Source organism: Clarias gariepinus, chromosome 15, assembly GCF_024256425.1.
Source record: "Clarias gariepinus isolate MV-2021 ecotype Netherlands chromosome 15, CGAR_prim_01v2, whole genome shotgun sequence".
Taxonomy (NCBI): domain Eukaryota; kingdom Metazoa; phylum Chordata; class Actinopteri; order Siluriformes; family Clariidae; genus Clarias; species Clarias gariepinus.
This window is the reverse complement of record NC_071114.1, coordinates 10,385,167-10,412,919: the sequence shown is the minus strand read 5'-3', so window position 1 is coordinate 10,412,919 and position 27,753 is coordinate 10,385,167. Positions and strand designations below refer to the sequence as shown.

Below are 27,753 nucleotides of genomic sequence, written 5' to 3'. Positions count from 1 at the left end.
AATATCTTGTTCCCACAAGATATACTTAGAACTCATAACTCGTGCATACTGTACAGGATTTTTTTTTTTAAATCACACTTTATGATACTTTATATGCCCCCTGGTATAGTTCAGTTAGAGCAACGCAGCCTTCCTGATACCCTGCTGCCGGAAAGCGCCGTTAGCTGTTGTAAACATTAACCACGACGGGCGGGGCTACAACTAAAGTCCTAAAGCGATTGGCTGAAAGCGCAATGTGGTTGTAATGTTTTCCTCGAAACCCCTCCCACTTTCCTGTCTTTTCCTTCCTTCTGCACGAGCCGAAACCGGCTTTATGGCGCCGTGAAGAACAGCAGTGTTTCACTGTAACGCAGGATGTCCAAGATAAAGAAAGAAGTCATGTTGACCCCAGAGGTAAATATATTATCGTTATTTCTTCATGAGCTTTGTATAAGGGCCGTGACCGGAGTGAGCTGAAGGTGAAACAGGAGCCTGAGTATCGCAGGCTAACTCGTTTAGCTGGTTATGAAAGTACCTTGTAAACTGAAACAGACCATAATAATAATAATAATAATAATAATAATAATAAGGGACAGTATACCTGGCATATGGCATTTCATTTCTTTAACCATTAGGAAAAATTAACATTTGCTTACTGACAGCTCTTCTAGTACTTCCTGTTAAAATGTAAATAACTCATTGTGTTACTAAAAAGGTCCAGTTGAACTAAAATGTTATTGTTTATATTGTTAAATTCCCACCACAATAGTAAATATCCCTCTGAAGTCTGTGGAGACTTCACTGTTAGCTGTACTGTATACCAGACCTACAGTATGCTTCTGTACATGCACAAGGAACTGAGGTTTCTTTACCTTAACTCACTAAGCCAATTAATCTAATAAGTATTTTAGTGCTAGGAAGTCTTTAAACATTTCACTGCTTAGTAGCTTTCGTCATCCTTAAACAGCTCTGAATTTGAGTTTTAATTATGTGGTTGTTTATTTTAGTATTACAGCAAGCATCGTTCCATCATGGTCGTCTAGACGCCACCATGGCCATAGGAACCCAGCTTTTACTTCTGCTCTGGAAGAACTTGACCTACCGCCGGAGGAACAAGGTAACTACATTACCTTATATATATATATATATATATATATATACAGTATATATATAATTTGTATACATTGGTGGATGAGAATCAGCGGAGACCTCTCAGTACAATATTATCAGGATACCTAGGTGGTGAGTCTATTTGTATTCTGATTTTGTACGCACAGTGGTACCTTAGCATATAAATTTCATCTGTTTTGGAGTTATTAAGGCAAAAAATTGTATTGAGGAATATATTTTCCTATAGAAAATAATGTTAATGCAGATATCCGGTCCAACTGCCCAAAAATATTACCAATCGTAACATTTCCAGCACTATAATCATGTTTTCATACAGTATATAAAAACAATAAAAACACTTAGAAAAAACATGTAAATAAAATATAAAGTAAATAGACATCAATTTATGATTCCTCTTGGCACCAAAATTAAAACTTTTCTCCGTGCTACCATCCTTGCTACCTTTCCTTGGACCCTTGGTGCTATGTCTTCACTAAAACTTGTACAAAATGCAAAAATTCTCAAAAAAAACTGTAAAGGGTTCCTGGACATACAGGCTGTATGGTTCGGCTCAGTTTGTTCGTTTCCTATGCCAGAACTGCTTTGTATGCGAGGCATAATTTCAGTTCTTAAGTCAAAAATTTGTGAGGCAGGGCATTCGTATGTCAAGATACCACTGTATCATGATTTCATACATGTCCAAATATATACATGTCCAAATATATAAATAAGACTTTTTTTCCCCCAGATTTTCTTATAGTTCTAAAACTAAGCAAATTGTTCACTTTTACCACACAGGACGCTTTGCTGTTTAACAAAGGGAATAGTTTCAAGTGTGACACCTGTATGATTATAGAGCACTGCAACATATTACTACCTCAAATGCAAAAATATATAAAATAATAAAATAAATTACAAATTTTATAAATTTTATAAATGAATACAAATTTTGGAGTGTTTTTGGCAAAAAAAAAAATGACAAAAGAATCATGATACATAACTAAATCAATTTTTCCCCCATCTATATTTAATGTTTCTCTACAGATCCAGCTGATCATAGAGCTGCTTTGGCCGCTCTTCCTGTTCCTCATCCTCATCTCTGTACGCCACTCGCACCCTCCCTACAAACACAACCAGTGTAAGTGCCGTAGTTGTGTGTTTGTTTGAGCCTTTTGAAATCCCATAAGCTGATTAGCTCCTGCCAGAGTAATTCAGGATAGCGTTTGCCTTGTGACCTGCTCTTTCATGGTACTATAGTTTCAGGTCTGTTATGCTTTTTAATATGCTGCCGTTCTGCCCAGAAACTTATAGATGTCTCACAAATTGCATATAAGTCACATGTTTACCATTTGCACATTAATCTGAGATTTATTATTTACTTTCAACACCTATGTATTGTTATAGAGACCTAAAATCACAATAACTTTGATAATGTTACAATAACAAATATGTATGTGCCTGACAGTAATAATGGATATACAGTCTGTAAAGTAGAGAAGAAACTGTGTTATTAATACTTTATACAAAATGAAAATTCTGCATCTTGTTACAGGTCACTTCCCCAACAAAGCTCTCCCGTCTGCCGGCACTCTAGCTTGGGTTCAAGGCATCATTTGCAACATCAACAATCCATGTTTCCAGTACCCAACTCCAGGGGAGACCCCTGGTGAAGTGGGGAATTTCAATAAGTCAATGTCAGTGGTTTGTTTTGTTTATATTCTTAAAAAGAATTCTTTATTTTCCTTAAAATATTTTTATTTTAAAACTTAATATTTTGCTTAATATTAGGTTGATTTTGTATCCTGACACTTTCAGACTTTCCCGGCTGTTTGTGGATGGCAGAACCCTTCTCACTAACCTTGGCAACCAGACAACGCTCTCCGCCTTAGAGAACTTCTCGCATGTTGTTCGGAGACTGGGCGAGGCTCAGGAAGATTGGCCAAGTGGGACCTAGTTTTAATATGCTTTAAAATACAAAAATAAATCAATACACATTAATGTGCAACAGTGGAGTAGAGGGGGAATGCTGTTATATAAATTATATATATTATATAATTTCTGTAACACTTGTTGAGTGCTTTTTAGTTGGAGATCATTTAAGAGGCTGAAGCCATTAGTTCTCTGTGCAAATCCAGAGCAAAGCTGCTTTCTGTATGAGTTAATGTTGGTTATGATTAATCTATGTTCCATGAATCAGGCGGCACGGTGGCTTAATGGTTAGCAATGTGACTTTGCGTCTCCAGGGTTGAAGGTTCAAATCCTGCCTTTGTGTCTGTGTGCGTAGAGTTTGCATGTTCTCTCCGGCCTTCCTTCAGAAATGTACTCTAGTTTCTTTTCACAGACCAAATACATGCATATTAGGCTACCTGGTATTTCCAAATAGTCCATAGTGCATGAGTGTGTCTGTTAGTGCCCTTTGATGGATTAGCACCCAAACCTCCATCTGCCGTGACCCTTTACAGGATACATGATATAGAGAATGAATGAAAGAACCAATCAATCAATCACTCACTTAATGTGTTGTAATTTAAACAAGCACATTCATGCGCAATGTTTGCATATAACTTTACCATGATATTTATTATCATCTTCCTGATTTCTGTCTTAAATTTGATGATTAAGAGCTACCAGTGGCAGAGTACCTCAGAGACAATGAGACATTCTCATCCTTCTTGCGGACCAATTGCAGCCTTCCTAATTCAGCTGTAGACCAGTTACTGAGAGCTCAGCTGCGCCTCCAGGTGGTAAGTCTGTGAACTTCATTCTCCACTTCTGTTGCACACTTCTGGCAACCTCTACAAGTCATATACTGTTCGGTCCAAAAGTTTACACCCCCACCTATTTGACATTTGAAAACAAAATTCCATTTTGGGTAATTTTCCAACAAAAGATGTTACAAGCAATTCTTCGAAAAGTCACTAGATATTTAGTGGCAACCTCTGAAGATTTTGTTCTGGCTGATACTGCTCTAGTCAGTTTATTAAAGTTTACACATTTATATTTTTATTCTTATTTAAATCTTGGAAAGTTTAAAGACACATGACTGTTGACAAAAGGAAGAAAAATGCTTAATTTCATATTAATATTTTAATATTCATAGTTAATATTAATATTTACAATATTTTTATATTAATATTTTACAGTTATGTTATTTTAACAATTGTCTTGTTATAAGAGTGTGCAAATACGTATGTGTACACATCTGACTGGATCGCCACTGTTTCTATTTTATAATTTATTTGGTCATTTTCTTAAATTTTAAGTTCTCATTTTTATTTTACAGTCAAATTTGTTTTTACTTTAAATTTAAAAGGCAAAAGGATTATAATAATTAATAGAAACCTAATTGTGGCTTAAGGGCTATTTACTATTTGGATGAACTAGAGTTTTCTTTAAAAGTATTAGAAAAGTTTTCCGTCTCTACTCAATTGTCTCCAGTTCTTTTTGTTTTGCAATGTATAATATTTGTAAATAATATTTGGATATTTGGTCCAATGTCCAATGAATCCAAAACCTATTTATAAAAATGCCATTTTGTGAGCTAAAAAGTGAGAATGGAGAAATTGAATGTGTAAATCATCAGGCTGCTTTAAACAAACCCCTTCATACACACTATGTTTTTTTCTTTTTGTTCCCTAGGTGTCTCTGGCACGTCCTGGAATGCGACTGTCCGATATTGTCTGTAATGCCACACTGCTTGAGCGCTACCTCACAGTGCAAGGGAACTCCTCATTTACAGAGCTACAGCAGCACTTGTGTGCTGTTCCCTCAGATTTGCTGCAGCAGGCTGAGCAAATCTTCCTTTCACAGCTGAACCTCAGCAGAATTTTCACAGTTAGTGTTTTTCACAGATTTGCTCTGAAATAGATAGAGAAATACACAATCATAGAATTTTTTTTTTTTTTTCATTTTCGTTTCCCATATGGAGGTCAGATAGAGTCCTAGTTTTGGTTTTACTTACTTTGGCTTCTAACCAACTGATTTGCATCTGTTCCTGTCAGAGGGAGCGGCTCCGCTCCAATGCTGCTGAGGTTCGCCTGCTTAGCCATGCTGTATCCTCTGTGGCTCGGGAATTCACATCCATGTTGAATGATGTATGTAGCAATCTTTCATTTTTGTACTTCCCTTCTTTTTATCCTTTCCATTGTTATTACAGTGAGTACCCGATACCTAAACAAAACATGCTTAATGTGATAATAAGTGAATAGTTGGAAATGACACACAATGGATGTTCATATGTAAACAGATCCTGCTTAGCAAGACAATAACTGAACAGCATGTGAATAATAAATGAAAGAACACCCAATGAATGTTGATATGTACAGACCAGAGGCCCTTTTCGTACAGCGCCTTCCTTAGTGTCACTTTAATAAATGCTAATTGTCACAGCATTTTTTTTAATCCTGTTTAAAATCTCACTCCAGATATCTGCTTTATCAAGCTTCACGGAGCTGAATGCAGAACTGAGTAATTTTTTTCAAGAAAATGGCACAGTGCTGCCACGTGAGAGGTTTCGAGCTTTCTCTAGGATTGTATGTGGCCATCCTGAGGTGGGCGGTGAGAAAATTCCTTCCTTTAACTGGTATGAAGACCATGACATCAAGTCCTTCTTGGGTAAAGATAGAACAGAGGAAAATGGCTTAGAAAGTGACAATGCCACCAGTAAGTGCAGTTTTAAATTCCTCTAAGTTCTGAGTTCTTCTAAGATTTGAGTCTCTAAATTAATGCCCATTAAAAATAAATCAGACCGATTAATAATAATAGGTCAGAAATAATCAGCGTGTTTTAGTCTCGCATATAGGACTATAAGAAAAATGTATTACCCCAGCTGTGTGATGTTTACAGATTTGTTTGATTGTTCTTAGCTCCATACTGTAAAAACCTGATTGACACCCTTGAGTCGAGTCCCCTCTCTCGTATGGTATGGAGAGGCATTAAGCCACTTTTCATTGGGAAACTTCTATATACACCGGACACTCCTACAACAAGGCGCATCATGGAAGAGGTATTTATTGTTTTAGCTTTTCTGCTTTTTTCCTTCTGCTAGTTTTCTTTATTTACTAAATAAAAGCAAGAATACTGCATAAGGCAAAAACAACTGTAATGATTTCAACAAATAGTAACCTTTATTGTATGTTTAGAGCTAATATGCTATCAAGTTGGATAAACTAGAATTTTCTTATAAAGTATCAGAACATCAAAGCCTTTTGTCTTTTGTCAAATGTCTTCAGTTCGTTTGTTTTTGTTATATACTAAAAACATTTGTGTTTGAGATCAAATATTACCATGGCACCTTTGGTGGTACTGAAACAGTTGATGTGTGAAAATGGTTCCTCATGCTCCCAGAACCACACTTTTACAATTTGGAACCTAGGACGTGCCTGTGTCATCAGGGAAGAAAAATTTTACTGATGTGACAATTTATATACTTACTTACTAAGTACTTATATTACTATATATACTTATTAAATGTAAAGGGCCATCTGTTGAATTTTGAGAAGGACTAATGATTTTTCTAAGGTTTATTTTTATTTATATACTTATTTATTTATTTTATGATACTAGATGTGCGCGTAACTTCATTAACATGGAATTTATTTGCATACTTATAAGTGCGTTTTTAAAAATGTATCTTAAACACCATCTGTTAAATCTAGTAATGAACTAAATATTTTCTGTTACCGTGAAGTTTACGTAATAAAGGTGTGAGATCATGTTTATTAGGTAGATTTCAATTTCACACTCATAAGCATGTATTAAAAAATGTACAGCGCCATTTGTTGAATTTTGAGATGAACAAATGATTTTTCCAAGGTCGATTTTATTTATTTATTTATAATATAAGGGTGTTTTCCATTGACATTTCAAAGTTAAATGCTAATGATTGGTTTGCATATCTTAAATATCCTTTTTGCGTCATCACTGCCCTATGGAGGTTGTTGGTGATGTCACTGACTCTTAATTTTTATTTTTTTTACACAGTTCTTACAATAAACATTTCTGCCATCAACTGCTGTTGTTTACTTTGGCCCAACAATTAGATGTATGATTGTTAGTACGCCAGTGATTTCCTTTCTTTTTCAGGACATTAAATATAGGGGTACTGGCTAAGCCCAATGATCAGGCAATGAATATGATTGATTTTCTCAGCGTTAAAATGGCTTGCTTTTCCCCATAGACGCTTCTCTGGTCTTCCATTGATTTATCCTTTTTTTACCAACAAATGCAGGCTTCACAGGTGAACCCCAAGAGTAGACATTCATTGAATAAATTGATTGTATTTCTTAGACATAATTAAGTATTATAGCAGTCAATCAAACAGGAATAACCCAGGCAAATAGAAATACCTGTCAGTCACAAAAATATTTTTCTGAAATTTGATATAACATCATCTAATCATTTTTTTTTTTTTTTAATCTCAAATCCAAATTTCCTTAGGGCATACAGTAGCAAAAACAAATCATCTGGCCTATACTGAAGACTGTATAAGAAAACACTACCATAAAAATATATTTAAATATATTTCAAGGTTTAATTTTACTCTACTGTGCTGATGCAGCACCAGAATTACACTTTTTACCCTTGTAACTACTATTATTTAATGATTGAATATTTTATTCAATAATACTGTACATAAAAAATACTGTATTGCATGTTTTGAAATGAGAAGCTGTGTTAAGGCATTATGTTATTTTATCTTCTTGAATAATATACATTTTGTATTTGCTTGTAATGGCCATGACATTTTTTTATGTCATGCCCCCAAAATAAGATAAAAGTATAACTACAATGTAAAAAGATATATCTGATGTTCAAATCATAATATTGTTTAACATTCTGTTTAAATCCATAGTTTGTCTCTAAAAGTTGTGCCATTTTTTAGGTGAACAGGACCTTCCAGGACTTTGAAATTGTGATGGAAGTACATGCTGCATGGGAGGAGGTGGGACCCAGGCTGAAGAGCTTCATGGAGAACAGTGTGGACATCCGTTTGCTACAGGTTTGCTACTGGTTCCCCATCAGTGTTTAGAAGTTTGTCCATGTAGACGTTCTTAGCTAATATTCAAGTAGACATATACCGGCAGCTTCCCCCAATGCAACCTTATGTTTTCCTTTATTTTCTATATTGTAATGCTTGTAGTTAGATCAGAAGCACATGCAGAATCCACAATAAAATTTGTTTTCATTAATTAAATGAATTAATTAAAGTACAAGTCAAAAATTTAGACACCTACCAATTCCACGGTCTTTCCTGATTTTTATTTCTTTCTACATTGTAAAATAATGCTGAAGGCATCCAAAATATACACAAATTTTCTATGAACAGCTGAGATTCAGATTAAATTTATAATGGCTCTAATTTGGGGTGCTGTTAACGGGAGTTTTTTTTTGACTGTGCACTGACTCTAACTGAACTTCTCCATTGCAGCAGAGGTAAGTTTTGGTCTTGCTTCCCTGGGATGCTCTTTATGAGAGCCAGTTTCATTTTGGTACTTGATGGATTTCGCAAGTGCATAAAGTGACCCTTATGTCCTAAAAAAACAACTGACTTTTCTTGTTGTTGTTATTACTTAATTACCTAATGCCATATGTGTTGTTTCACATATAGTTTTGAAATCGCTAGTATTGTTCTAGTACTATATGTAGGAAATAATTCCAAACTTGTGTACAAACTTTGTACTGGGTACTGTACAGTACATTGTGTCAAAATACGGTGCTGTGTATGTCCATTTTATGGTAAATCCCAATTCTCCAAATTTGTCTCAGTGGACAAATAATTTCTTTCAGGATAATTCACTGCAGTTATGTGTGAATTACTCATTTTTAATCCACTTTCTCACATTGTTATGGATATTGTTTGCACCTTTATGTGATATTTTTTAAAATGTTCAGTCAATTAATTGACGTTTTCCTATCAGCTTTATATTTGATCTCCAATTAATATAAAAATAAATAACTTTCTTTTCCCTCAACTGTTGTATTAGGTTTTGCAGGATCATAGTCCCAATGCATTTCTTAAGTTCACTGCATTAGCACTCATTCTACACCAAATACCTGTTAATATCCATAATGCACTGTATCTTTAAAGATGAATGTAACCTGTGCACTAAATGACTGCAAGCCACATAAATGGCAAACGTTCTGATCTGTAGGGCTCCATTTTGAGCTTTTCATTTCCTTACGTTTCTCAAAGGACATTGTGGAAGTAAAGTCTTTAGCAGTATATTACCAAAGCATAATAATAATAATAAATATCTTGTGTTGCAGGATTCACTGAGGCGTCCCGAGGTGGCCGTTATGGTAAATCAACAGCTGGCGAACACTTCTTGGACAGCTTCTAGCATTGCCCATTTCCTCTCTCCGCAAAAGTCAGACACTTCTAAGAAAGAAGGAGCACCTCCTACATGGCTGGATCTCTATGAGGATTTCAATAGCACCATAAGCCTCCTGTCCCAACTCACAAAGGTGCAGTAATCACGCCCAGGATATGTTGTACCACCACAGTTTAATTCTCAAGTCCTCCATGTGACCAGTCTGTGTTGCCCTGTTGTAGTGTTTTTCATTGAATAAGCTGGAGGGAATGGCCACAGAAGGGGAGCTGGTGGAGCGGGCACTGGAGCTGCTGGAGGATCGGCAGTTTTGGGCTGGGATAGTCTTCCTCCTTCCAGACCCTTCCTCCTCAGACCTTCCTCCACACATCAAGTACAAGATCCGCATGGACATAGATGATGTCACACGCACCAACAAGATCAAAGACAAGTGAGGATGATGCTTGCATGTTAAACTATCTTTTGTAAACTGAAAGTGAATTTAGTGTAGAGCACCAAAAAGACTATAACAGATGATTGGTAATATAGAATGCACAGTTGCATTGCATTGATAAGGTAACCTTTTTTTTTTTTCTTATTCATGTATAACTTGTAAAAACATTTAGTCAGTCACCACATTCAACAGTCAGTCAACACTTTTCATTCTTGATGATTTATGGAGTTAAACCGAGTTTCTTTACTGTAAAATATAATGGAATAAAGCACAATAGAAAATTATATTACAGAAAATAATCTGCTACAACATGATTATTGAAACAGACAGCAAATTTATTTCTCTTATACTTCAATAATTTGGCATTGCTTGCAGTTTTTGTTTCTTAAAGAATTACATCATACATTTTAGCTGTTTATGTTACCATTTAATGCCATGAAAAAAATTACATTAGTTCCTGGTATCAATTATGCTGTCTTGTTAATATTCTAAAAAGCAGATTGACAAGTCAGGGAGAACCTTATAGCTCTCTGTCCTGAACACTTTCCCAAATCTTCAGAAAGCTTAACAGTCTTGACTGTCACAAAGCACTAATGATCTCTTAAGTTGCAACAAAAATGTGTAACTGTGTAAAATGTGTACTTATGTAAAACATGGTGTTTTGTAGGTTCTGGGATCCTGGTCCAGCTGCTGAGCCTTTCAGTGATCTGCGCTACGTTTGGGGTGGCTTTGTTTATGTACAGGATTTAGTGGAGCGAGCTGTAACACGTGTGCTGAGTGGCAAACAACCAACTACAGGAATATATATTCAGCAGATGCCATACCCATGCTTTGTGGATGATGTGTAAGTATCTAAGTAGCTGTATTGTGTGTTTCACTATTATATACATTTTCTACAATTAATGCTGTAGTTATAACGGCTATAGAGCTTTAAGCACCAGCATTCAAGCACTTGATCGCAGGGCATTTAAAGACACTTGATGAAATCAAGAATGTCAAATATAGGATAAACTACAAGAATGGGATTTCAAAATGTGTCCTATTTGGCAAAATAGCAATATTGGACTTGCCAGATGCCAAATGCGCAACTAGGATTACAAAGTGTAGAGAGGTAATTATCATAACTGAGAAAATAAGGCTGAATAAAAAAGGCCTGTACAATTTACTATAGAAGCTGCCATTTGCCTTGTAATAAAACTGTCAAAATAAATTAATCAACACCCTCTGGCCCATCAGAATTTAAAATGTAAATACAAATAACTAGCTGCACCTGCATCATCAATAATCACTTTACTTTCTGCTCTGTTTTTTTTACATCTAGTTTTCTGCGAGTCTTAAATCGATCTCTGCCCCTCTTCATGACACTAGCGTGGATATACTCAGTGGCAATGATCATTAAAGGCGTAGTGTATGAGAAGGAGGCACGACTGAAGGAGACTATGAAGATCATGGGCTTGGGCTCAGGGACACTCTGGCTTAGTTGGTTCATCAGCAGTTACCTTCCTTTTCTCTTCAGCTCTGGGCTTCTCATTATTGCACTCAAGGTGGGTTTGAGGTATCAGCCATTTATAGGTGACCTAAAACTGTAGAAGTATAAACAGTCTATATGTAATAGGTATGATTGGTTTTATTGAATAAAATTGTTTTCTTCCAAATGGGTATGATATAGAAAAAATCAGTTCTGATTATAAAATAAAACTTGAAGCAGTTGTATTAGATTCTGTTAAACCAGAGGTCTTAAACTCCATTAATTCTGGAAAAAATACCACATTTATTACTATTGGAAAGCATTATACAGTAAGTGGTGCACTAAGTAATCTTTGAGGCCAAAAATCTAACATGGTTGTTGTCTCTCCTGTGAAATGGTAAACATCACAGATTGATTGTTTTATTTTCCCCTCAGTTGGGAGACATCTTGCCCTACAGTGACCCCGCTGTGATTTTCTTCTTCCTGGCCGCTTTTGCTACAGCCACAATTATGTTGTGCTTCCTCATCAGCACGTTCTTCTCTCGTGCCAATCTGGCAGCAGCCTGCGGAGGTCTCATTTACTTCTCTCTCTATCTGCCCTACGTGCTCTGTGTGGCCTGGAGGGAATATCTGACCAGCACACACAGAATCCTAGCAGTGAGTTTTAAACTGAGCTTCATGTCTGTTTTTAGTTAAAGGGAGACAACAAGCGCCCATACATTCATTCTGATCATCTGGTTAGGAGAAAGAGGTCTTTTCTGTATTTTATAATATACGCATAAATTCAGGTGGATGACAAATTAAAGGGAAAAAATGTGGAATATTAATAATGGAGAAGCATGATGAAGGCAGATGATTCAGTATTGTGTTAATGTACTTACATTTCCCACATTGTCTGTGGCATATTTTCTGAGCTACATAACTTAAAAAAGTGCTCATGAGACATGGATATAAGCATTTCGGTTACAAAGATCACACTTGCTGTTTCAATAGGAAAAATTACAAAAATGCATCTGCATTTTAATATATGGTTAATACACTGTTATCTAATCACCCAATCATGTGGCAACAATACATTGTATACTATCTGAGATACTTGTTAAGTTAACTAAAATAAAAACATCAGAATGGTGGAAAACTCAAGTAACCATTGCACACTATACTATATTGCACATATACGGCAGATGGCCTACAACAGAAAATTGCCACAATGGTTTCCTCTTATTTTTGTCAAAAACAAAAATCAAAGAACACAGATTTACCAATATTGTGTAACTGAGACTGAAATAAAGCAACTGATGCTGTAGAGCTATAGAGTTTGTGCTGTCTGTAGCCTTAGATTCCTGTTCTAGGTTGACAAGTGTGTAGTCTTATGTGGTCTTCTACAGTTACAGCGTATCCACCTCAAAAGTTAAAATTCAGAAAAATTCTGGTGTAAGATGACAATGCTTCCATCCACAGGGCATCAGGGAACAAATCTCTGAAAGACTTTAGGTGGTGTGCAATGAGGGAACACCTTACTAAGACAATTTAATTTAAGTAAAAAGAATAAAAAAAATTGTTGTGCTGTTGTACTTGTTGTTAAGTGTAAGGGATCATTCCAGTGCTTCCAGAACTGTTTTATTTGTCTTGTAGAGCTTTCTTTCTCCAGTAGCCTTCGGATTTGGTTGTGAATACTTCTCTCAGTATGAAGAGCAAGGAGTAGGGATCCAGTGGTTCAACCTTCTGTCCAGTCCTGCTGAAGGAGACATGTACAACTTTACTACTTCTATCATTATGCTGTATGTGGATGCGGTCATCTACGGAGTCGCCACTTGGTACATTGAAGCAGTATTTCCAGGTTAGAATGTAGGGATTTTGTTGGGATTATATATAGATCAAAGACAAGTTTAGTTGATTTTTTCTGCATATGAAGAACAATAATTAATGTTTATGAAATGTGTTCGTACTTAAATAAATCTGTCATAAGGCAGGACGGTGGTGTAGTGGTTAGCACTGTCTCCTAGCACCTCCAGGGTCTGGGTCAATTCCCACCCAGGCTCGATTCCTGTCTCTGTGTGCATGGAGTTTGTATGTTCTCCCCATGCTTTGTGAGTTTCCTCTGGGTACACCGGTTGTTTCCTCCCACAGTCCAAAGACCTGCAGATTAGACTAATTGGCGTCCCCCAATTGCCCGTAGTGTGTGAGTGAGTATGTGAGTGAGTGTGTCTTTGGCACCTTGCCTCATGCCCTAAGTCTCCTTGAATATGCTTCAGGCCCCCCGCAACCCTGACTACAGGATAAAGGAGTATAGACAGTGAATGAGTGAGAGTAAATCTGTCATAAAGACAACTTTTAATGTATGGACATTACTGTGCAAAAGTCACATGCACATAACTGTTGTAGAGCAATTATGTTGTCAAAAAAGTTTATACGTTTAAAACAATACTACAAAAAGCACAAACAGTAATTAATAAAACCAGTCAATAATCGGTGTGATGACTCTTTGCTTGGAATATAGTTTCAGGTTAAATTTATACAGTTGTACATATAATGAAGTTAGCTTCTTAGTTTTAGTGAACGCCCTGCAGAACCAGCCACAGTCTTCCACAGAATCCTTCTAAGGACATTGTCACACCTAATTCTTTTTTCATGTATGCAAAACCATGAAGCTTTCTTTTTGTTTTTGTTTTGTTTTTTGTCTGAAAAGTGTTCTTTTACACAATACTGTATGCTGCTTTCTTTTTCGGGTCTACAGATATTTTAATGTAAGATTAAAATATTTAGCTGGAACTATAATATTTGAAAATCTGACTTAATAAAGAAGTCATAGAATAAACATGTTTAACAAAGTTTGTACCAAAAAAGACTTTTGCTCAGTACTGGATGCATGTGCATACCGTATACTGTATATGAGCTTTTCTTGGTATGATCCCATTTTTCAGGACAGTATGGAATTCCCAGGCCTTGGTATTTTATGTTCCAATTAAATTACTGGAGAGGAGTACCACTGGAGGCAAACATGCCCATTCCTCCAGTACCGAGTGATCAACCAGATGGTAAGAACACATTGCAAGTGAAATATGTTAAATTTAGCTAAATTCAATTGAAATTCAGATTTGTGCTTTGTGATAGCTCATGAATCCTAAATGTTCTTTTACAGATCACATAGAACCGGAGCCTTCTCATCTCGTCCTTGGGGTAGCCATACATGACTTGGTTAAAATCTATAAAAGAGGGGCCAAACTTGCTGTCAATCATCTGAGTCTAAAATTCTATGAGGGTCAGATCACATCATTCCTGGGTCACAATGGAGCTGGCAAGACAACGACAATGTAAGGAGCAAAATTGTCTAGAATTTTGTTAGCGTTACATTTATTGTATATTGTACAGACTCTTAAAATAATGTATTCCTGACAGGTCTGTTCTGACTGGTCTGTTTCCTCCGACTGCTGGCACAGTTTACATCAAGGGCAGCGACATTCGCACAGACATGGATGTCATACGTAGAACTCTGGGAGTGTGTCCTCAACACAATGTTCTTTTCCCAATGTAAGACCTTAAATCTGAAATATAAAATGTATTCGTATAAATAAAAGTAGTACATTTGTGGTTTTAAAGATTTTGCCGTACTGTTTATTCTCCAGGCTCACTGTAGAAGAGCATGTATGGTTCTATGGCCGCCTGAAAGGCATGAGCAGTTGCGAGGTTAAAGAGGAGACGGCGTCCCTGCTGGAAGATGTAGGACTGTTGTACAAACAGCATGAGCAGACCAGGAACCTCTCAGGTGCTCTTTTTAACACAAATTACTCCCTGTGTCAGAATGCCAGAGAAAGTCATGTTTGTTTGTTTGTTTGTCACTTATACTTGCCTCAGACATTACTCATGCCTATTTCTTTTCCCAGGCGGCATGCAGAGGAAGCTTTCAGTGGCTATAGCCTTTATAGGCGGTTCTAAAGTTGTTGTCCTGGATGAGCCAACTGCTGGTGTGGACCCCTATTCACGACGTGGGATCTGGGACCTACTTCTCAAATACCGCAAAGGTTGTTCCTTTTATTTCTGTTTCATTCCCATTGATGTACAGGATTGATAAGAAATTATAAAATGTAATAGCTATAAATTTATCTATGTAAATATTTAAGTCTCTTTATGTTTCAGACCGAACCATTATATTGTCTACACATTATATGGATGAGGCTGATCTCCTGGGCGACCGCATCGCCATCATCTCTCAGGGGAAGCTGTGCTGCTGTGGCTCTCCACTTTTCCTAAAGGCTCGACTGGGCACAGGATATTACCTTACTGTAGTAAAGAAAGAGCTCCAGAGTCTTACACCAAGCAGTGCCAGTGCTGCTAATCTCTCAGCCTCCTCACACATGAAGGTTTGCATATTTCATCACAGAAAATCAGAATTCAGTGATGTAGGCTTGGTAAAAAAATAACACTGTGTTGGTTGGTTGTGTTTTAGGAGAGCAATTCTTCCTTAAGTGATGATACTGGACTTGGAAATGAGATTTCTGGCTCAGGTGGGAACAGCAAGCATTGAAAAACAAAAATGTTGAAATACTGTAGAGTGAGACTGACTCTCTTTGTTAATGACTAATCAACAATTATATGTTAACAAATTAGTGGTTATTCATGAAGTGTTCAGCCACCAAGTTGCTCATTAAAACTAAAAAAAAGGGCAACCTTGACTTTTACAAGTCTGTGAATTGCATAGGTTTTTAGTGCATTTTCATACTCTTTTAAATGCTTCTCCAGACGTGAGTGGACTTGTGGTTCTTGCTCAACACCACATTGCTGGGGCTCAGCTAGTGGAAGATATGGGCAGAGAGGCAGTAATCAACTTCCCCCAGGCTGCCTCAGAGGATGGCACTCTTGCCCTTTTCTTAGCAGAGCTTGAAAAACGTCAGAGCGAGTTTGGCATTGTCAGTTATGGACTCTCAGATACCACTCTCGAGGAGGTGAGGAGCTTAATCCAAAGCAAGAACAACACGTTCAAACACAGTTTGAGGAGATTTTATCATGAAATTGTAAGGAAAGCTGCTGTACAGTGTTAGTTTTCATCTCATAACCAGTGGATTGTTTCTCCTTATTTAATTATGGTCCATCATCAGATTACATTTTTACCAGCATCTATAGATTTACATACTGTACATGACATCCGGCCTGTGGAATATAGAAGCAGGGTATTTATGTGTTTGCTGTTATAAGGAGATTAGTAAAAGAGAGGCATTTGTACATTTCAGATCTTTCTGAAGGTGGCTGAAGAGAAAGGAGTAAATGCTGACCAAGAAGGAGGTGAAGGAGAACCGCCTGAGGACGGAGACACTGGTAAACTGAAGCATTACTAATTCCTGAGATTCTCAACTAAGTAATGTAGCTCAGTTAAGGTTTAGAGAAAAAAAAATCCCTCCTTTTGTAGCTATGCAGATATGAGCAGAGATTAAATGCTATTTTTCATTTCTCCCCTTTTCTCAATGCTGACAGAAAGGACACAACATGGTAACAGTAGCTCCAGTGAATTTATGCTTGTTTTGATGCTGTAATGAGTAGCAATTAACCACAAAGCTCCTCTCTGGTACACAGATGCTAATGAAGCAGACCCGCTGAGCAGTAATGGAAAGGTTGGCTTGACCCTCACAGGCTGGGGGCTGACCTGGCAGCAGCTCCGCGCACTCTTTACCAAGAGGCTAAAGTACGCCATACGCAGCCGCCGAGGTTTCATTGCACAGGTACAGAACAGTGTGTTACTACAGAAAAAACTCTAAAAAAAAAAAAAAAAAAAAAACTCATACATTTTTCAAAACATTAGATCATGGATAATCAGTTGGCATTTCAGGAAAATTTATTTTTCTGAGCACAAACCTGATATCCAGTTTAAAAAAAATCGAAAAGTCTAAAATAAGAAAACTAGCCTTATCCGCTATATAGCAATTTTAGTTAAAATTGTTAGGCAGGTATTTTTAAAATTATAAATTTTTGTGGGTTTTAAAACAATTGTTGCAAGAGAAATTTCAGAAAATATAATAAAAAAAAAATATATTGGGGTTGGTTTAGATGTAACTCCAGAAGCATGAAATCAGCTCTGGTGAAGATATTATATTTTATTTCTTTTTTTTGTTATATCTATTTTATCTTCATGTTGTCAGAATTTTTTATTGTCTACAAATGCTTACATAGCCAAAAAGCATGGACATTTTTTTTTTTTAAATAAGGTACAACATTAAATAAATTCTTTAAAAAATGTGATATTTTGATTTCAGACAGATTTTTATTTAATGCTTAAAATTTTGTATTTTACTATTTCTTTAACAAGACACAGGTCTCTGAGATCTCCTAAAGTGTGTCCAGCTGAAATACAGATTAAATAATGCATTTTTCATCCGCCAAACTCTGTTTTTTTTTTCACTCTTTCTAAAAATTCACGATTTCAGTGTCTATGTCAATAAGCTACTACTGAGCCACACCTTACCATAGAACAACAGAACTGATGGAAGGGATGTTCTTATATGAGCCCGCAGTAGGGCTCATATAAGAACAAGTAAAAAAAAGTAAGAAATGACAAAAAAAATATATATGCCCCCCCTTTAAAGTAATGAAGTAATAAGCATTTTATATTACTGTATTCACGTTGGTTTATTAGAAAATTATAATTTTGGTTATTAAACCTTTTTAAGATTGTGCTACCTGCGGTGTTTGTCCTGGTGGCTCTGCTGTTCAGCCTCATCGTCCCACCCTTTGGAAAGTATCCCCCTCTTCAGCTGCAGCCGTGGATGTATGGCGAACAGTACACTTTCTTTAGGTAGCCACAATGAATTATTCATTAGACAGCTTTTATTTATGTGGGCACCCAGGTTTTCTCACAAATAATCTCTGTACAGCAACGACGCCCCAGAGAACCCTGAAATCCAGAATCTCCTCGATGCTCTGCTGGATCCGCCTGGATTTGGGACCAAATGCATGGAGTCAGACATGTAGGACAGCTCCTTCTGTGTATTGATGGATATTGTATATGTTACTGGAGAAATGCTAAGGTTTGTGTAACATGGTGTCAACAGGGAGCCCCAATGTGAAGACAGTAAAGTGGGCGCAAGCTTTGTTCGACCCCAGGTTTCTTACACCACATGGCATCTCTTTAACAAACGCAACTGGACAGTTGAGCATCCTTCTCCTGCATGTGAATGCAGCACTGAGGATGTTCGCAGAATGCTACCTGAATGCCCAGAGGGAGCAGGGGGTCTGCCTCCTCCCCAGGTGATTACACTACTGCATCTTCATCTGTCCCAGCTCAGATCAAAATAAAATTTAACTGCAATATCATGTTTTTAAAAACACTGCTTCTTGACTTCTTGGTTTTAGATAAAAAGATTGACAGGTGACCTGCTGCAGAATCTGACAGGCCGTAATATTTCTGACTACCTCATCAAGACTTATCCACAGATTCTGAAAAAAAGGTCTTGTCTAAATTTTCAAAAAACAAATTATAAGGTGGATTAGATTTTTGTGTTTGTTTTTATTTATTTCTTTTTTAATTATCTAGCATGAAGACTAAAAAGTGGGTGAATGAGTTCAGGTGAGTCATTTCACTGTTACAAGGGTGAATCAAAAATTATCAGCACTCTGGCTGTAGAAAACGAGTGAGTCCTGATATACTTTTGACTGAGCCAATAGTTCTTCACACACACACATACATGGTACATGCACGCACAAACCCCAATGGAAACACTTATCTGTTGGGATTTAGTTGTACTTTTTTCAAAGGTAAAGTGCAGGTTAATTTGTTTTATTTTTACTTTAAATTTTGTACTAATTATTTTTATATATTTTTTGAGGTTTTGGGACAAATAAATTAAGTTTTCATTATTTCTTATGGGGAAAATTGGCTTTTATATACGAGTGTTTTGATATACAAGCACGATTCCACGACAATTTATGGTCGCAATTCAATTCTCCACTGTACTTGTGTTTACAGTATGCTCTTCTGTGAGTTGTTTCAGCACCAGGGACACTAGCAAACCAGAAAAAAAAGAAATGTTGCACGCTGCTCTTCTTTCGTGCAGATCACAAGTGGGGCATCCATGTTTTCTCGCACCGCAGTTACAAATAAACTGATGTAACACTTTCACACCTGCACAGCGGTGACTGGGGAGACAGTACCCCTGAATGGAAAATGCTAATAAAACATTTATCAGAAGCAGAGGTTTTAATATAACTGGAGTGCAGATAATTTTTGAACCACCGTCGTAGATTAAACACTAAATACAGAATTCATGCATCAAGTAAATATCAAACGATTGAATTAACTGTGTCTACAGGTATGGAGGCTTTTCTCTGGGCAGTAAAAATTTGCAGAGTAAAACGGACATCCGTCAGCTAAAGCAGTCTGTAAGGTCCATCAGAACACGCTACAAAATAGCACAGGTATGCACACTAACATCAGAAGCACAATACAACTGTGCAGTTTAATATTTCTTACGAATTTGACCCAGACATATAATTGAAATGTAGTGTGCACAGCATTATCAGGAACCCAAGGTGATTGTTACATTTCTGTGCTAGTAGTCATGTTTTTTTTTCTTTGCATTTGCTTTTTTTTTTTTTTTTTTTTACAGAACAGTTCACTGGGTGAGCTTCTGGATAGATTACCAGACTTCCTTTCTGGGCTTAATAGTCAAAACAATGTTAAGGTAAGAGAAATAAAGTTTGTATCTTTTCTCCCAGTTCCCAGGAACATGTAGTACATCTAGCTATAAGTCTTTGCTTCTGTTTTCTAGGTGTGGTTTAATAATAAAGGTTGGCATTCCATGGTGTCATTTGTGAACATCATGAACAACGGCCTGCTTCGTGCAAGTCTTCCTCCAGGCCCAGACAGACAGAATCATGGAATAACAGCCTATAATCATCCACTTAATCTCACCAAGGAACAGCTCAGCGAAGTGGCCTTGTACGTGCGCTCTGTCATGTCCAGCAATGTGAGCTTTACTTCCTGTGAATTAGGTACATCTGTGCATTTATTAGCATTTAATCTTCTGTATATTTTACAATCTTTTCAGAATGACCACCTCAGTGGATGTCCTGGTATCCATATGTGTGCTTTTTGCCATGTCCTTTGTACCAGCAAGTTTTGTACTGTTTCTGATCGAGGAGAGAGTCAGCAAGTCTAAGCACCTTCAGTTCGTTAGTGGGGTCAAACCCATTCTGTATTGGACTGCAAACTTTCTTTGGGATATGGTCAGTTTCTGTCTAACTTATCCTAAATGGGCTAAATAATTAAATAATTAAATGTTCTATTTGTCAACATATCAGATGCATGTTGATTTTTTTGTCTCATGTCTTACTTTTTCTCCTTGAGCAGCTGAACTACACAGTTCCAGCTACCATGGTGGTCCTTATCTTCATTAGCTTTCAACAGCAGTCTTATGTCTCTGAAAAAAACCTTCCTGCGCTAGTGCTTCTTCTGTTGCTCTATGGGTAATGGCTAATAAACAGTACATTATTAAATATATAAATATAAAGGTATAAATGTAATGTATATTATAAAATAAATATAACGGTACTTAAGGTCATATAGTAAAGCAATAGTGCTCACTTTTTAAAAGCACAATGATAGGAAAATGTACCTATCTAATATTAACATTAAGAAAAAGACTTGAACATGTAAAATGTTAAATGTACTAATTATGATTTATATAGCAGCACTACTGGAATTTCCATAGCAGCACAACTCATTAGTTTTACCTGCAGTTTTTATAATAATCTGATCCTGTTACTATAGTAACTACCTGTATGCCACATAAACATTTGATTTAACATTTATGGAAGGAGTCTCTAGTGTCAGTGCTTTACAGTATAATAGTCAGACGTTAAACTTTAAGAAATGTAAGTTTTCCATGACCATAAAGTCTTCAGGACAGTGGGCTATACAATTCAAGTGACAAAATAAAAAGAAGTGAGGGAATGATTGTTTATAAATGTTATAAATTATTAAAATGTTAAACTTAACTAAAAGCTATATAAATAGTATGTGTTTTTCTTTAATAATGAAAAATGTGCGTTATTGGCAAATTGCTGAAAACTAGAACACACCTATCTAGTCGTATTCTTTATTTTTTAGATAATTAATAAATAGATAATAATATACTACTATATATTGTTGATAATGTTGTGCATTTCTATCCCAATGTAGTTGGTCCATCACTCCCCTGATGTACCCTGCCTCATTCGTGTTTTCTGTGCCAAGCACAGCCTATGTGGTACTCACCTCCATCAACCTTTTCATCGGAATCAACGGCAGCATAGCCACTTTCGTCCTTGAGCTCTTTGTTGATGAAGTAATGAAAGTCATACATCAGTTGCCTTTCTGGGTCTTAAAAAAAACCCAGACATGTTTATTCAAACTGTAAAATGTATTGTTCACCATTTCTTATTGTTCTTGTTCTGTTTTCAGCATTTAAATGAGGTCAACAGGATCCTCAAGAAGGTATTTTTGATCTTTCCTCACTTCTGTCTTGGTCGAGGTCTTATCGACATGGCTAAAAACCAGGCAATGGCAGATGCTTTCCAGAGGCTTGGTAAATTCCCTTATAACATCAGAGAACTTGTTTTTAAATTATTTTTCTTGTGTAACCTTCATCTCTTTGTGTAGCATCTTTCAGTACGTCAACAGTAGTATGGCTTTTCTGTTGTTCACAGGAAACAAGCAGACACTGGAGCCACTGGCATGGGATTTCGTAGGGAAGAACTTGTTTGCTATGGCAGTCGAAGGTGTTGTGTTCTTCATTTTTACTGTACTACTTCAGTACAAGTTCTTCATACACTCCAGGTACACAGTTTATTTACATTACTAATATACTGCTATGATTGGTCACGTTAACATACTTAATTTTTTGTGTGTGTGTGTGCGTGTGTCCTAGGCTGTGGTCTAAGCCTGTATTGCCACTACTGGGTCCAGAAGATGAAGACGTGGCAAATGAAAGAGAACGTGTGAAAATGAACAAAACCCAGGAGGATGTTCTCACTGTCAGAGACCTGAGCAAGGTTTGTATGATCCAGATGTTAAAATCAGCATGGGTCTGCAGTCAAGAACAAGAACAAGAATATTAAAATTAGCTAAATGATGCTGCTGATTTATGTGGGCCTAAATGTAAATGTAATCTTTTTTTGGTATTTTAAAATCATTAAAATCCAGTTTTCTTTGTCGTCAAATCTCTACAGGTCTATAAATCAGGCAAGAGGCCAGCAGTGAACCGCCTTTGTATTGGCATTCCCCGGGGAGAGGTGCAAAGCCATTCCATTAATTTGTGCATCATACACTACCACTCAAATATGTTTACGAATGCCTGCTGATCCACTCAAAATACATAAAAAAAAAATTCATGACAAATCAGTCATTTTGCTAATGCTAATATAATATTTATATTTAAAATATAAAAACAAGCTTCTTAAGATCCATTGTTTTGTTATGGTTCTGATTGCTGGTATGAACAATTCCTTGGACTATAGCAACAAAAACAGGCTTGCCTAATCCTGCCTAATCTAATTACTTTTGCACCACTTACAAAATGGTGAATCTGAAACTTACTTATGATTATTTGCTCATATATAAACATACTCTTTATTAACTGTATGTTAAATGTCCTCTATTGTAAGTTAACATAGTAGTCAGAGGTCCTCTGAAGTGCGCATGTTAATGCTCCAGCTGAAATAACCCTCAGATAATGTCTTTTTTTTTTCACATCTCAAAATCCCTTTATTTTACTACATCTTAAACACACACCCTTTCTGTGTAAATGAGCTACTGTTGAGCCATGACCTTGTCAGGTCAGTAAACAGAAAATCTGAGTAGAGCTGTTCAGAGCTGAGCAACAAGGGTATCTACATTTATGAGGTCACAGGGGAAAACATAACTGGCTTGTTTAAGCCCTGGCCAATACAAAAATGAAAAAGTTAATTTTGCGTAGGAGGTCCTCTTAACTGAACAGTTATCTTTATCTATCTGTTTAATATGGTCATGTCAATGTTTTAGTCACCCATTAAAATGCTGGAAATCTGTTTTTATGCTCTTGTTTTACAGTGCTTTGGGCTTCTCGGGGTTAACGGGGCTGGAAAGACTTCCACTTTTCGCATGCTGACAGGAGACACCACTATTACCTATGGCGATGCCTTTCTCAACAATTACAGGTCTGCTGATGTTGACCATTATACCAGCTTATAATGACCATACAGTGTTTTAAATCTGTGTGTAACTGTGTGAACTCTCGTTCAGTGTGCAGAACGACATGGACAGAGTGCATCAGCTTATGGGCTACTGTCCTCAATTTGATGCCATCAATGACCTTTTGACTGGAAGAGAGCACCTAGAGTTCTATGCTCGATTGAGAGGAGTGCCTGAGGCATATGTAGCAAAGGTACTAGAAGTTATACGTAGTTCTTCTGAAATGAATTCAATTAAAATCTAGGCATTCAAAATCCTGTAGCTGCAAAATACATCTAGATACAAAATAGGTTTTTAGTACATAAACAAAGCAGCATCCAGCTCTTTCATGTCTTAGCCATCATTAATAATGAATCTTTGGCCAATAGGTCTCACAGTGGGGCGTGAAAAAACTGGGACTGACGCAGTACGCTGAGCAAGAAGCAGGAGGATACAGTGGAGGCAATAAACGCAAACTCTCAACTGCGATCTCTCTTATCGGAGCTCCACCAGTTGTTTTTCTGGTGAGCGTTTTTCACAACAAAGCAAAAACATTCAGTAGTAACATACATAAATACTCTGACTTACCTGACTACTATTTTATTAAACATGCTAATTTTGTTCCTAGGCGGAATCAGTTGACCTTCTAAACTATTCAAATAAAAGAAACTTTAATGGTTTTTTTTATTATTATTATTAGGATGAGCCCACAACAGGAATGGATCCAAAGGCTAAACGGTTCCTGTGGGACTGTATTCTCAGCGTCATCAAAGAAGGCCGAGCTGTCGTTCTCACATCCCACAGGTACAAGACATTAGTAAAATAATGCATCTGATAGACTACACCACTTAAACAGCTTAATTTAATAAACTAATGTTTTTCTACAGTATTTATTCAGGTGAATTAGGTAACTCATAAAAAAAACATATTAATATTCCTTAAAAAATATTTGTGTAGATCACTGGACAAGCAGTTTATCCAGGTAATAAACTGTAGAACCTTACAGCTCCAGTAATATCCGGTATCTGATGTATGACTTGCTGTTGCTTTGTGCAGCATGGAGGAGTGTGAAGCGCTCTGCACTCGCATGGCCATCATGGTTAATGGGAGGTTCCAATGCCTGGGTTCAGTTCAACACCTCAAGAACAGGTACCTATCTGCCCACCTAAACAAATACGTGAGTGAGGTGAGTGCACAGTGAATAAATGCAATGATCATATAGCAAAACCTACTACCAGGAAAGTTTACGTCCGTTTTTATACTGAAAACCAATGGCAACAATAATGCACCTTGCATAGGAAAAGATGTACACCTGTCTGGAACCATTAATTACATTAGACTGCCATTAACTGTAGCATGGGTATTGATGTATGGGTTGAGTACTGTAGATCTGCTGGAATTTTCCCCCACGATAGACTCATTTTTCTTGCACAACAGAAAGTACAGCTTGTACTGGTGGGCAGAAATACTTTTTTGATGACTGGCTAAAGGCTAAAGTTTTACTTTTGAAGGCTAAAGTAACTCTTAACAGCCTTGGTAAATGAAAAAAGCATCCCATAGTCTAATTACTTAAATTACAATGACTGATTAATTCACTGCTATTTCAAATTTTTCCTATTCTGATATTTGAGGTTAAATGAATCTCTTGATTTGTAAGTTAAAGATTTTTTCATTGCACTACATGACTACATATTCTTCATGACTTCCAGTGTCCGTGTGGGTTTTCTCTGTTTTCCTTCCTCCTCTAAACTAAATTGCCCCAAGATATGTACCAGTTTGTGAATGTATGTGCATCTGAGGGTGTTTTCAGGATAGGCCCTGACCAGGTTACAGATAAATGAATCAATGAAAGAACGCACAAGTAAAAATGTAGCTTCAACCCAATGCACACAATAAGTAATATCTTTCCAATGTGCTTTCCTCCAGATTTGGCGATGGTTATACAATTACCCTCCGCTTGTCTGCATCACCTCCGGATCCCTGCCCAGTGGATGCCTACATCCAGAGCTGCTTTCCTGGAATCCAGCTAAAAGAGAGACACCACAATGTGCTGCAGTATCAGCTTCCAACTCACGCCTGCTCCCTCGCTCACGTCTTTGACGTTCTGTCCAACAAAAGTGAAGAGCTGGAAATAGCAGAATATTCCGTCTCTCAGACAACATTGGACCAGGTTAGAACTCTTTGAGGAGAAATGATTGTATGGATGCATGAGGTAATTTCAGAATGAAACTAAAAGTGAGGTGTTCCTCTCCTACAGGTGTTTGTCAACTTTGCGAAGGAGCAGATGGATGACGATGACCGACTAAGAGAAGTGGCTATAATTAGTGAATCAGATGCCATTCCATCTTGCACATTACTTCAGCAATCCAGTCAAACTATTTATCCATTGCTAACAACCTCTTCGGAACCTCACAGATCTCCGGCTATTGCTGCTCATTCACCCTGTCCGTTATCATCATCCAGTTTCAGACAGCCAGGAGATGAGGTGTTAAAGACTAAAGTGAGCAAATGTAGCCAAACGAAGCAACCTCAGCAAATACCAATGCAACCTCTAGTGGATTTCTCACCCAATGGATTAAAGTGCACAGAAGGAGAGAAATCACAGAGCAAAGACCTTAACAAGCTTTTCATAGTCAAGATATAATCAAACTCTTCGTCTAAGATTTAAAATAAATCAATCTGTCATTTCTATTCTATGTTTTAAAGATATTAAGTGCTCTCAGGACCACTTTGTCTGAAAACTGGTGTAGGATACTAGTTGCACTTCACATCAAGTCAATTTCTGGACAAATTGTCTTTACTTAAACTTTATTATATGATTATTTTTTTCATAATTATCTGTAAGTCTGTACTATGTGTTATAATCAGACACTGCCTTTATCGGTCAGTCTTTTTATTGTTGTTTTTGCTTTTAAAAGACTTCTCTTACGCACATTGCAAAAGCTTTGGAAACCCAAACTGTAAAATGCACTTATGAAAAGGGTGAGTCCTGTGTCACTGGAATGTATTTATAAATCAAAAATCACATTGTAAATAGTGCAAGCTTCATATTGCACATATAAAGTGATATTTGTTTCTTTGTATACATGTAGAAAAAAAAATGCAAATCCATTCAAGTTCAGAACTATGTGAAAATATGTTACATAAGCATTCAGAAACCACAGTAGGAAGAACCTGTTTCTTAGTACATTAAATTAAGTCTTTGTGCTAATAAATTTTGCACAGACCTCCATGCTCATTAAAAACATCTGCACCTTTTTGCACGTCATCATGCACGTATTTAAATACAGATGCACATTACAGTATTTGTGTCATTTTACACAATTCCAAAATTATTTAAACTACATAATATTGCCCTTATTTATTCGTATATAAGTACTTAATAAATGCATAAACTGAGTACAAGCATAACGTTTAATGTTTGTAATTTTTTGTGTAAAAGTCAAAGTATAATCTAATGGTAAATCTGCAAACATTTCTTTAAGTATTCTATTAAGTAGTGTGTAATGGCAAAAAAGCAGGTGGAAGAAATAAGGCTGAACAAAGTTGATAAAGTATTGATATAATGATAACTAATGTCACAAAGCTCTTTTTTTTATAGATTTTTTGGTAACGGGGGGCTTGAAGCCTCTTCAAGGGAACTCGCTCAAGCTGGGTATACCCTGGAGGCTAGCATTTCAGACATGAAGCAGCACGGCTGATCATGACTCTGGGTGTACTAAAAAATTCCAAGCACTAGTGAAATGCTGGGATAAGTACATTAGTGTAGCAGGGCATGATATGAAGAAATAAAGGTAGTTTTATTCTCATAATTGTGTTCTGTTATTCTGCACAGTCAAAAGTCCTGGTTTGACACGAACACCACTCATAATAGAATCACTGAACATAGTTTATGAGCAAACTTGTCTAACATGCTAGAAATTTTGGGAAACTATATAATTGTTACGTCGCCCATCTACAATCTGAAAACCAACAGAACATAAGATAAGAAAACGAATGAGACGCTTAATAACCAAACCTGTAGAGAATGCTTATGTGCATGTCTTGTTTTTAAGTATAAAGCCTCATAAGAACATTTTACAATATATTGTGTGGAATGAGATGTGTTAGAACCCGAGGAACACTAAAATATATGTTGCAGGCATGACCGAGATGTAGTCATGGGAAGGAAATCATGTTTGTTTTTAAGTAAGATTGGCAATGGAGTAAAGATTGGGTCAGACTGACAATGGCAGTTATGTGGCAATCACTTCAAGCC

General features: G+C 36.7%; 1 protein-coding gene across 1 annotated transcript; it reads left to right on the top strand.

Moving 5' to 3' along the window:
• The first annotated feature begins 283 nt into the window (after positions 1–283).
• Positions 284–26,895, top strand: abca7 (ATP-binding cassette, sub-family A (ABC1), member 7). Its single transcript, XM_053513930.1, has 49 exons — positions 284–393; positions 987–1,096; positions 2,134–2,227; positions 2,642–2,783; positions 2,905–3,032; positions 3,712–3,833; positions 4,729–4,923; positions 5,091–5,183; positions 5,514–5,751; positions 5,955–6,094; positions 7,973–8,089; positions 9,358–9,555; positions 9,644–9,849; positions 10,520–10,696; positions 11,174–11,396; positions 11,756–11,977; positions 12,956–13,160; positions 14,245–14,358; positions 14,463–14,634; positions 14,720–14,851; positions 14,947–15,086; positions 15,205–15,342; positions 15,458–15,681; positions 15,768–15,825; positions 16,061–16,263; positions 16,549–16,633; positions 16,889–17,034; positions 17,980–18,104; positions 18,184–18,276; positions 18,361–18,556; positions 18,662–18,756; positions 18,843–18,875; positions 19,618–19,723; positions 19,915–19,989; positions 20,077–20,246; positions 20,356–20,533; positions 20,658–20,773; positions 21,489–21,633; positions 21,750–21,873; positions 21,995–22,124; positions 22,216–22,339; positions 22,517–22,579; positions 23,376–23,482; positions 23,568–23,709; positions 23,885–24,019; positions 24,196–24,299; positions 24,552–24,644; positions 25,422–25,665; positions 25,753–26,895. The coding sequence occupies exons 2-49, from the start codon at positions 1,031–1,033 to the stop codon at positions 26,137–26,139; spliced, it is 6,963 nt and encodes a 2,320-aa protein (XP_053369905.1). The 5' UTR covers positions 284–393; positions 987–1,030; the 3' UTR covers positions 26,140–26,895.
• Positions 26,896–27,753: the final 858 nt, after the last annotated feature.